Genomic DNA, 12,010 nt, shown 5'->3' with positions numbered 1-12,010 from the left:
GGCTTGGGCACGTGGACCGGGTACGGTTTATCGACTGGCACCTCCACGGTGTAAGGCACTTTCTTCTCGACGATGACAGGGTACGGCACAGGCACCTTCTTGGTCACCGTGATGGCTTTGACGTGCTCGTGATGATGTTGGACGTGGTGATGGAAGTGTTCGGCGGAGGCTAGCGTCAGAAGACTTAGTGTTGCGAGTAGAGCGGCCATCCTTGCTCTGTGCTCTGGCAGTGCGTGGTGCTGGATTATATACTAGCTTATTACTATACATCGCAAGATATGCTCACATAACCACGGATGTTATACGGCCATATAACCATCATGTTATATGCTCTGATGAAATGGTTTCCATGTAATTAGTGGAAGCAACGCACTCTTGCACATGGGCGTGTGCGTTTTAGGATAATAAAATTCTACTAGAATTAATAGTTAGAATTACTTATTTATGATAACTTTGTAAAACTCATTCTAATTTTAAATAGTTTGATTCCTTCTAAACTTAATAACTACTGATACTAATAATTATACCTAAGAGGATTTGGAAGCAATCGGATTGTCAGTAGGACCAACCAAATAAATACCCCTCCCAAAGCAAACCTGCAGTCTAAGCGCACTAAACGGCATTATAATTTTTTTATATAACTTCGAAAGAAAATTTGTATAATTATCAAATACTATTATATTTATACTCAAGGGCATAAAACAGGAACACATGTGAGCCTATTTTACATCGTGGATGGATAGGAAGCTTTAGAATATTTTGCTTTGTGAATTATTAAAAAATAACAATTATAAAAAATAAGTGACCATCGATTTTAAAATCTTAAAGGCAATTTTTGTCATTTAATATTGAATCTATGCACTAGTTAACGTCTATCTATGACTTTACAATGTGGTCTATCACAAAAAACAACATTTTTATCGTGTTTTTTGTGCTATAGATTTTAAATTTGTATTTGTATGTTTTGATTCAATACTGTCCTTAGAAAATACATAAATATTCCAAAGCTGAATTGTTAAAGCAATATGTAGCGTTACCTATCCGCGTGAGTTATTGTATAGCCACATGACAGGTTTCAAATGAACTGCCTTCTGTTGTCATCCGCTCATTGCAAACCATTTTTCTTCTGGAAATTCACTATTTGGGCCTTAGATACAATTGAGAGAAAATATCCATTACAGGATAAATAGATTCAAAAACCCCCATTGGGCGTGCTATGTTCGATTAGTTAGAGCATAAATAACCTATAAAAGCTGGCTTTGCAGCTAATGAACACATTTACATTTTGTTTATTTGCTAAGAAAATAATAGTGTGACTGATGATTCAGTTGACTATCATCATAAAAATCAACATTTAAGCTGTCAATGATGAAAATAATATAAATAATTAATAAATGTGCATTATAAGCATGCAAAATATTTCAGAAGAGTATTTTTGCTCGTCTTTGTATCTGAAGGTTTTATTCCAAGCAGGATCAATTGGTCCAGATACCAATTGTCATTAAACTTATAACTGATTAAGCTATTTAAATAAAACCCTAACAAAATTTGAAATAAAGATACATCAAAGCTAGTTTACATAACCAAGATACTTTTAGAATATTTTTAGAATAATTTGATAATTTATGGGTATATTTTGAAGAAAAAATAGTTTTATATATGTCTATTGAAAGATTAAAAATACTACGTGGGGTGTCAAAATTCATATGTTCAGAATTCACTTTTCAAACAAATACAAGTGAAGCAAGTGTTTTTTTTTTTTCATATTTTGACAATACTTTGAATTCTCCACCAACCTTTGCTTACATCTCCTACGGGAGAGGTTCGGTAACGAAGTGAGGGTCATTTAATGAGGAGGAAATAATGACCGTCCAAAGCGGCAACTTTTTGCCATCGTTACTCACCGAGAAACATTTATCTCTTTTTTGTCTTTCTTCTTGTTCTTGTTATTAGGGGAATTATCGTCCATTTAATTTGACGTTACTATATGAAAACCATTCGCACAGCAAAGGAGTCAGGATGTATTAAGACCAAGTTAATTTTTCAAAAAATGTACGAAGGTGTATATTTTTTTATTGTGTAACCGTAACGGTTAAAATGTTGGTCAATACGCCCCAGTCTTTATTTCAGGGCTCCAATATGTAAGTAGGAGCTTTAGACTCTAACATCTGAAAGCTCAAATATCGTCTTCTGTTTTAATTTTTAAATGTGGAAATTATTAGAAGACCACTTTAAGATGTCCTATTGTCAAGAAAAGTAAAGACATGCGTCTCTTTAGCGAGGGTGTCTGAATTGGATAATCGCTCCCGACGAAACAAACAATCTCAATAGTTAAAATTTCAACTGTAGGTTTATATGAGACCTACAGGTTGTCCCGGAACTCTCGACCAATATTTTAGGGCATTGTTTCTGAGTAAGAAACATATCTAAATATCATATTTAAACTGTTCGGAAGTCTTTAGATACTCACTCAGCCGACATTTGGTTTTTTTCGCTGGTTATTTTTTTTCTAAAAAGTGGTTAAAGACACAAAATAGAAACTTTGCACAAACATTTATGACAACTATACAAAGCTACAAAATGTTATGACGTTTTTTAAACTAATAAAACAAAATGGCGGCTATTTTCTAAAAAAAAACTCAAAACCGTTATTTTACAAATATTTTAAATGGTCGCAATTTTGTTTTATGAATTAAGAAAAATTTTCATTTTTTATTAGCTTTGTCTGGTTGTCATACATGTCTGGGCAAAGTTTTAATTTCGTATCTCACTTAATAGAAAATAAATAATAAGTGAAAAACAAAATGGCGGCTGAGTGAGCAACTACTAAGTAATTCTGGACAATTTAAAAATGATATTTAGATAGTTTTCTTACTCAGGAACAATGTCCAAAAGTATTAGCAGAGAGTTCCGCGACACCCAGTATATTTGTTATAGGATATTTATGTAAATAACTTCTGAATTATAAATTAAATAAAAACGTATCTAAAATAAGCGATTACTCTATGACAAAAACATGTCTAGAAAAACGTGAATACATTTTTTCCTACAATGTTTTCTTTTATTAGAGTTAGTAATATCTTAAATACCTTCATGATCAGCATTGCACGTGTTATTAAATCATTAATTGTATTGATAAAAAACTAAATATACGCCTTATCTATCTATAATATTAAAACGAAGCAGTGTTTTTTTATTTCACGATTCTGAATCAACCACTCGACGGATTTTCATGATTTTTGTGTTGAAAGAAAGATAATTTTGAGAACTAGGGAATGTCGAAGCCATAATTTTAGTTTAGGGTCCCAGTTTTTTAGAAATCAAGTTTTAATTTTTTTAAAGTCTAGCAGCCGACGCTAAGATTCTAAACTAGCTTTTGGCATAAAATAATTTGCTTAACATAACAGCTGTAAACATTCAGCTTTTGTGTCACAAATTTAGCATTTGGATATAAATGTAAAGACATACTTAGGGTTGACTAATTTATACTATGTGTAATGCTAATCATTAATACGTTCAATTCTTCTGTAAGAGGATGACAGATTGATTAAATATACATAGTAAAATACTAGGATGTTCAAATTATTTTTTTAAGCAATCTTTGTAATCTTCGATTTGTTTTAGAGCAATATAAATTGTTTTAACTAACAGCAGGTTAAATATAAACTATGGAACTATGAGGTTATTTTATTTACTCTTATTTTGTCATTGGTTAAAGGAAATAAGTAAGATTAGTAGAGATGATTAGACCACAATTTAAAATTGTTTAGACCAAAATTAATTAAACCACAGTACAAATCGAGGCTCTGTACACGAGTCTTAAAAAAAATTATAAATGCAAATTATTTTACTGCTCCACTTTTCAAGGAAAGATTAGAAAAATAACAATGTTTACATGTTTTAATTCTTCATGGTAAAGCTTTTTGTTTACAATTAATAAATGTTTGTCTGCTTTAACTTTGTTTGGATTAGACCCGGAAATATAGATGTCATAAAAAGAAGATCAAGAATAATCAGGAATCACTATTTTAAATTACCACCACAACCTCAGCCGGGTTTTATACAAAGATAAACAGATGGATGACATAGATTGAACACAACGTCAACATTGACCTAGGATACTGCAATTAGACAAACCATCCTTTTATGAAATCATGTTCAGTTGTGGTTACGTTTGGGGGTGCCTATATTAGCGCCCACAAACGTGAAAATATCACTTTTATTTCAACTATGAATATATTGTAGTTTAAATTAACTAATATGGGAAATTACGATGTACATTTTTATTCAATGAGGGTGGGTAATTACCAAGGATAGAACTGATAACGGTATGGATAATAAACATTGACAATTACGTCATTAGCTTTACTAGCGTGTTTACTTTTTATACTCCTGCTACATGTGACCAGTTCTTTTTTTTCAAATGAATGTTATTTGAACCAAACAGCTGTTTCAAAACAAAATGTTATTGTTTTTACTTTTCTTTGTTTACACTTATTTATTTAGCAATTAATGCAGTGAAATTGATATAAAGGATAGGTGTGACGATTACTTTTGATGTTACGACACCAAAATTAAATTATGTGTACTATGAATTTTATTGGATATAATCGTTTTATTTTAGGTCGTTTCATTCAGACCTACTGGAAATTTGTGTATAAAAGTTGTATTGTGGTGATAATAATTATGGAAGAGGCAGGTATGCTATGGAAGGTGATATCGTTGACTAGGTTTATACACTTCTCAATTGACTATTACTCTCTCTACTATAGGCTACTTATAATCAGTGTGCGTCTGTGCGAATCGGCTGCAAATCTCACTTCAACGCTTTTCACATCGTAAAAATTGCAGAACTGCTGTTTTATTGTAAAATTATTGGATTTAAAATGCATATCCTATAGGCCTATGATGGAATAAAAACATATTTGGTCACACAACATTTGTTTACAAGATGATTTTTCACATTAAAACTGCAAGAAACTTTGTCTTCATATGTGTAAACTAGCTGATCTGAATTGTACACGGTTTTAACTGACTACTGAATTCCCGTACGTAGGACGGGCTAACTCCTCGTAACACTTAAAACATATATTTACATTTATACTGTTAAGTTTAAATACGGTAAACACATATACAAGATGGTAAGTTTCGACTCATTTTGATTGGACACTCCAGTCATCATCAGGCCCGATTGGCCGATGGTAATAAGGGCTGGTAATTTATTAATTCATAATGAGTACTTCTCAAGAACAATAAGTTTATTATTTCGTTGGTCAGATCAGCAGATTAAACCACCCCCAGCAGCTGTCTACTGATGGAATTATTTACTGGAAACCCCTTAAATAACTTATGTAAGAAGCTTTGAATCCCCAGAGTCTGCTGCTCCTGTTGAAATATTCTCAACTGATTTTAATGTAACTTTTATTTTGTTTATAAAGACTTTTAAAGTGTTACCTTAACGTTTCTCGGAATTTCAAACTAAACAGAATAGAATTCAGACTCTTATCTTTCACAATAATCGAATTTAAAAGCGTTTAAATCATTTTTAGTAAAAAAAATTGAATTGATTTGTCTTTAAAACATAATTTAATACATGACAGCTTTAATGTCAAAAAAATTGTTGATCTAAAGATAGAAATGAAAACTAGTTTAAAGAGAAAATCGTATATACGCACGGGGGTTGGTTGTATGTAGAGATTCCCAATCTATAACTCTCTTCCATTAAGTAAATATTTTTTTATTTAACCATTAGGCATCCTCGTTTTTAAACATTACACTGCTGTCATTCTGTGTTTGCTAAAAATACATATAGGCTCCTCTCCTCATATTTGACGCCAAAAAAACCTGTATTGAAACCATTTGTAGACAAGGTTGGCTGAACATTAAATCAGTTCTAACAACACACATGACTGACTACTACAAGTTTCCATGTCACACTCGTTGTTCACTGTAAAAAAAGACGACGGTTAACTAAGGGACCAGATTTATGCTAATCTTTTTCCTTGATGTCGTACTCAATTTTCAATGTTCAACATATTTGTTCTAAACTATCTTTAATACACGTACTGGTACCTACTTATCTAGAATTTGACATGATATTTCCTGTTGAAATGATACAGTGATTATAGGCTGACCGCTGTTAACCTGTCAATGTGGAATCTGTTCTGTCTATGATATAATTGTATCAAAATGTTAAGACAAACATTAGTCTTAAATCAGATTACTGTTAAGAGTAGTGTTAAATAAGGGTACTATCAAACTCATATAGACAACTAAATAGTCACCTATATCATAAGACAGTATTGTAAGTTTTTATAGAATTTTATTTTTTCAGATTGTGTCCACGTACAACTCTACCGCGACAGCAAGGACCGATACAACAATGGTCAGACAAAGGCGTCTCTATCGTTACAATACTTCCTTGCTGTACAGTCAGGTGAGTTGGTCAGAAAGAGACTGCTTGGAAATATCAACACAGAGTACTAATGCACACGCACAAGTTATGCTCATCGAGTAATTGCACTGCCAAAGAGTAATACTCTCATTTTAGGATTTAAAAATATATTTTTAAACACACCACAGTCAAATCAGTGTTAGCGAATCTTTGTTTTTGACAGTAATATATTTGCTGTTTAAAGACATGTACAATCAGAACAAAAGTGTAACTCAGCATGCAAACTATTCATTTAATATTTATTGAGCCATAGCTTTACAGTTCGAAAAAAAACAATTTCTTTGTTTACGTTACATAAATAAAAATATAGTTCTTACAAAACATTTGTTGATAGATTTCCCTTTTAACATGACGATACTTTGTATCACTGCGCAAACTTTGGATCTTTACTGAAACATATTTTTTTGTTTTGCATATTTGGTTTATTGTGCCAATGGCTTTTACGACTATACGTCATTCCAGCAGCAATTCATTACATATATTTTGACAAGTACTGTACTATAAATCATTACTAATTATTACCAATTTAGCTACACAGCCCAAAATATTTATGTTTACTTATTGTAATCATAACTTCTATCTATGTCAGTAGAGTACATTTTTTTACCTTGAATAGTGGAAATACTTAAAAATTACATATCTATAATCTTATTGTTTCATTATTGATGATTAATCTTAAAGGGTGAAACCTGAAATAATTGCTATAAAATGTATTTTACTGTGAAGGTTTCACCCTGGACAAAGAGTCTAACACAATAGCCATCATCTGTGAGGACGTGACTGTTATATTCGCCTTCGACACCCGAGAACAGCTGATTCAGTGGCAGGCGAAAATAGCCATCAACCTGGGGGAGGGTGAGTATGTAAGATAGCGATATATATGTAGATATATATATATAAGTGTAGATATATATGTCGATATATGTAGATAGAATTGTTATATTATTAAGGTACCATACATAGATACTAGGATTTAGAATTAGTTCTATCCCATTTTATAATTCTTCTCTTTAGTCTGATCTGTCCAGGGGCTGAAATGGGGGTTTTTAAACATTGTAAGATGTGTGCTTTTATAACACAAATTAATACTTCTGTAAGTTCAAGGTACAGTGGCTTGGTAAAAATAATTGAGTACATTAATGAGCCAATGTATTATTGGTTAGTAAATTGTAACTACTTGGATTTAATGACTAACTTATGAAATGACAGTATGGAAAGCAACAAATACTTACCCGTAACATTGCTTAAAAGTTTTGATAATTCAAGAAGCAACATTTAAAGATTAATAAATTTAAATTACTGTAAATTAATTCACAGACCACTGTTATATTTCAAGTGGGTTACGATTTCTTAAACGTCTAGGTACCTTCCACAAAATGTGTACAAAATATGTGCTTGACCATTCTGCCACATGGATTGTTGTGTCACCAAACAATCCAAAAATCTATTTTTAAGAAAACTCATTTTTACTTGAAACCCACTAACAAATTTAATCAACTATCCTCAGCACATAATTTTCAGATGAGGTTAGAAGGTGTTAAAATTAATTTATAGCATTGAAATTAATGCAAATATGTGTAATTTTAACATGTAGACGAGCAGTTCCTGGTGCAGATCTCATCAGCGCCTCCTAGAAGTAAGCTGACTCCTGGTCCTGCGAGACTGCATGTGCTGGAGAGAAGGTTCTGTCTAACAGCTGGAGTCCCTCCTAGACTGCTTGGCCACTGGCAGATCGCCCAGCTGAGGTAGGTTCAGCTGAGAACGGAGAAGTTGGTTATGAGTAAATTAGCAATTAGTTGCTCCTCACTTGTCATAAATGGTTGAGTGTTATCATTTCAATCGAAAGTTAGCCGTTTAGACCCTAAGAAAAGTCAGTAGCCTTTTGATGGTTCTAAACCAGACCTGGCTATTCTTGTTCTTGAATACATAGGGTTATAGCATTAATACCCAATAACATAATGATGTCTGGGTCCAGCAAATACTCTACTTGTAGCGATTTGTCCACTTATAAAATCTTGCACTGTTTAAATCTGCACGAGTGATTCATTTTACTGACGAAACCCCCTTTCATATTGTACATCAATTTAATGAAAAGTACCATTTTTTAGAGGTTGGCGGCCTCTTTCAACCTTGCATTTACCCATCCACACCTACTGTCACATAGACGGTGAGTCTATGTGGACAGGCAAATGCAAGGTTGAAAGAGGCCGCCAACCTCTAAAAAAATGGTACTTTTCATTAAATTGATGAACAATATGAAAGGGGGTTTCGTCAGTAAAATGAATCATTTTGCTGGACCCAGACATCATTATGTTATCGGGTATATTAATGCTATCACCCTATTTAATATTTAAAGTCAGTGGACTTTACAGTTTCATACTCAATAAATTAACTAATATCAATATTTAATAATTAATTGAGTGGCTGGGGAGGAAGTTTTAAATAGGTTAATAGCATCAATAATTATCAATAGCAATAATTAGCTATTGATTGCTAACCATGACATAAATAATTATTACCTCATAATAGCCATCAATAATATGGCATTAATAAATCTTTCGTAGGCTTATACAATACTACAAATATAGAACTATTTATTGTATTTTTGCGTTACAGAAAGTACGGTGTGGTCAACGGACGGTTCTGTTTCGAGGGTGGGTCTCAATGTGGAAGAGGTGAAGGTCTGCATGTTCTGCTGACTGACAGAGGCAATGACGTCAGCAGGTCCTTCAGCAATGCCGCGCAGGGAAACACCCCTCTAGCCCGGCGTGCCTACCTACACGGTACACCCTATAACTCTTCTCTATCAATAGTTCTTAAAAGTATTACGTTAACAATAAATATTAGAAGTAAGACAGAGATTTAGTAACTGAAAGAAAGCTAAGTTCCTTTGTAGTATAACTGGTAGTTTACTGTCGTATCTGTACTTTGGAGGATTATGGTTAAGTAATTTTAACTCACGTAAATTTTGACCATGTGTATATCAACATACACATACAATGGAAAACTTTTTTGGAGGATATTTTCTGTATTGTGTTCTTTTCCTGTCCTATGCAAAATAATGTTACGTATTCCAACCGATTCATCGCAGTTATTTTGAGTGGTTAAGCAGGAATTTCGAATAGCTTAAATTAATATTATTGCAAAGTATAAAAGCTAAGATTTAAATGTTTAAACACCATGAAATATTAACCGAAAGTTAAATGTTAAGGCAACCAAATAAAAATAATCAAATTGAATGTCGATTGATCAACCCCACACGCAACTCTATGCACCTAAAGAAAATTTTAATAAGCCATACAATTTGTTGGACTATGGCCACTTTTCTGTCCTACTGGTAAACATTTCAGATTGTAACCGTAAACGGTTTCCTTTGTCTTATCGGAAGTTTTACAAGAGATCTGACTCTTAGATAAAGCTTGATACTTATTTGACCAGTGGCTGCCTTGACCCAATGTTGTTTATTTGTTGACAGTCGGAGAGAGGTCCATCAGCAGCAGCAGGACAGAGGCTAACCTGTGCGAACAACTCACCGACTGCCGCTCCAGGAGTCAGGAGAACCTCTGCTGGACTCCTCCGGGGGACTGTGGTGGCTGGGAGTCTTCAGGGTTGTGTCACAGGGTGAGTCTTACAGGGGTATAACTGCAACATAACTCATTGCCAGTCTATAAGCCGTCAATAACATATCATAATATGTTTTGGAAAAAACAACATACAGTGACTTTTATTGCAAAATAAATCATTTATTGATTAAATACATCACATTTCTATGCGTTGGTGTTTCTACACTGCCAAACTAAAACTGGATGTACTGTAGTAATTTTAGTTAATAAAACAAACACCAGATCTATGGTGTATTATTCACTTCAACTGGAGTCCTTAACTGCAAATGATAAGGTAAATCTGTCAAGAATAATAGTAACAACCAAGAAGCGTATAGTTAAAGCAGTCATACAATTTTCAATATTTATTTAAAGAATAATATCGAATAAAAAAACATAATTTTAATAAGAACGATACTCATACGTATTTTGATTTATATTCTAACACTGAACAAAATTAATCATAATGCTTTTTATACTGTTGATTGTGAATTCTGTATTCTTGGTTTTTATTTTCAATCATAACGTTTTTACTATTGATATAAGATTTACAGTAGTTTTTCACTAGGTATGAAAGGTTTTATTTTCATTTGACATTCATTTAAGACATTACACTACTTCTGTATACTTTTTGTCCTAGGAGGGCACAGTGAGCAGGCCCCGCTGTAGAAGCTGCCATGTCCGAATCTCTAGATCCTCGACCGTCACTTGCGCCCCAGGAACCGGCTTCACTTGGACCATGGAGTCATGTAGGTTCCATCGAGAAACGTACTATTGTGCTCATCAAATAATCTAAATGTCACTCGTTCAATTCCGACAAATGTCAAAAGTATTTTGATGGTTTGGAACTGGGCACAGATGTCCGGCTCATTGAGAAAATGACCCTCGGAATAAAGAAATTGATAATCTTAAGGCAGCAACAAAGCTAAACAAGGCATCTCCACTCTATACCCGCATTCTCAATTCATAGTTGTGTTGAAATATGACATTAATAATGAGAATAAAATTACAGGTTGATCCAAGTTGCATATTTAAATGTTTGAACAATGCAAAAATGCCAAAATAACGGGTTTAAGTTTCCAACCACTGTAGTTTGCTGCACTAGGTGGAACGAACTAAGATCAATTTTGACTGATATAGATTCCATGAAGTTCTCACTTGGAAACCAACTTGCTAAATCATGTTCGTGACATTTAGTTCAGTAATTATTAGAATCTTTCGTTTACCCAAAACGTTATGAGCAAACATTTACTAAGATCGTAGGCCTATTTTCATTAATTTACTAACACATTGGTAATAGCAGTATTTACCGGTGACTATACACTAAAGGACTAAGTAATATTTAATTATATTTTTAGCTGTTTTCTGACTAATAATAGCAATTTTCAAGTAATAGCAATGCACCTCTCTTTAGTATGATAACTATTAGGCAGCTTGCATTCTATAAATTCCGCTACTGTCTTTATCAACAAAATTTTCAGCAAACATTTTTCATCCAAATCAAACCTTTTTATCTGATGAGTTCATGAAAGGTTTTTCAGTTATGCATGAAATATCGGGGTATTAATCAAGATGACTGAAATATATGAGCCTGTATAAATCAGCATATAATATTCATCCAAGCGGCAAAAATTGCATAACTAAGTGGAATATTCATTGAATTGAAATCAGCGAGGCAGTATCAGCTGATCTGTGGGATGTGCTGCTGCTGATATCAAACCAGGACGCTGCTTTGGCTGATTTGCATTTTTGTAACCAGATAACTGTACTGTATTTATGTTTAACCTAAACAATCAACATTCAAAATGTTAAATGTGTGCCCAGCTCTTACAAAGTTTCATAATAAATGGAAATGTGTTTGTTAGGGATTGACACTTAGTTTTTACTCTGCATCCATTTTAGTATCTAATGATTTTAAATTCTATTAGATTAGGTAGGTAATTTCTTTACTCGT

At 33.1% G+C, this 12,010-nt stretch overlaps 1 protein-coding gene across 1 annotated transcript in view; it reads left to right on the top strand.

Moving 5' to 3' along the window:
- The window catches only part of LOC128984999 (uncharacterized), a 185,376-nt gene that overhangs the window by 165,290 nt on the left and 8,076 nt on the right, over positions 1-12,010 (top strand). The window contains exons 3-8 of the mRNA XM_054404373.1: positions 6,335-6,436; positions 7,181-7,309; positions 8,049-8,199; positions 9,071-9,237; positions 9,930-10,075; positions 10,697-10,805. Coding sequence (XP_054260348.1) covers positions 6,335-6,436; positions 7,181-7,309; positions 8,049-8,199; positions 9,071-9,237; positions 9,930-10,075; positions 10,697-10,805 — 804 coding nt within the window. The remainder of the gene's footprint in view (positions 1-6,334; positions 6,437-7,180; positions 7,310-8,048; positions 8,200-9,070; positions 9,238-9,929; positions 10,076-10,696; positions 10,806-12,010) is intronic.

The sequence above is a fragment of the Macrosteles quadrilineatus genome, unplaced genomic scaffold (genome assembly GCF_028750875.1).
Source record: "Macrosteles quadrilineatus isolate MER2022 unplaced genomic scaffold, UCM_ALF_1.0 Scaffold_2__2_contigs__length_208266976, whole genome shotgun sequence".
In the NCBI taxonomy this organism is placed as follows: Eukaryota; Metazoa; Arthropoda; class Insecta; order Hemiptera; family Cicadellidae; genus Macrosteles; species Macrosteles quadrilineatus.
The sequence above is the reverse complement of the archived record's forward strand: the minus strand, read 5'-3'. Positions and strand labels throughout refer to the sequence as shown.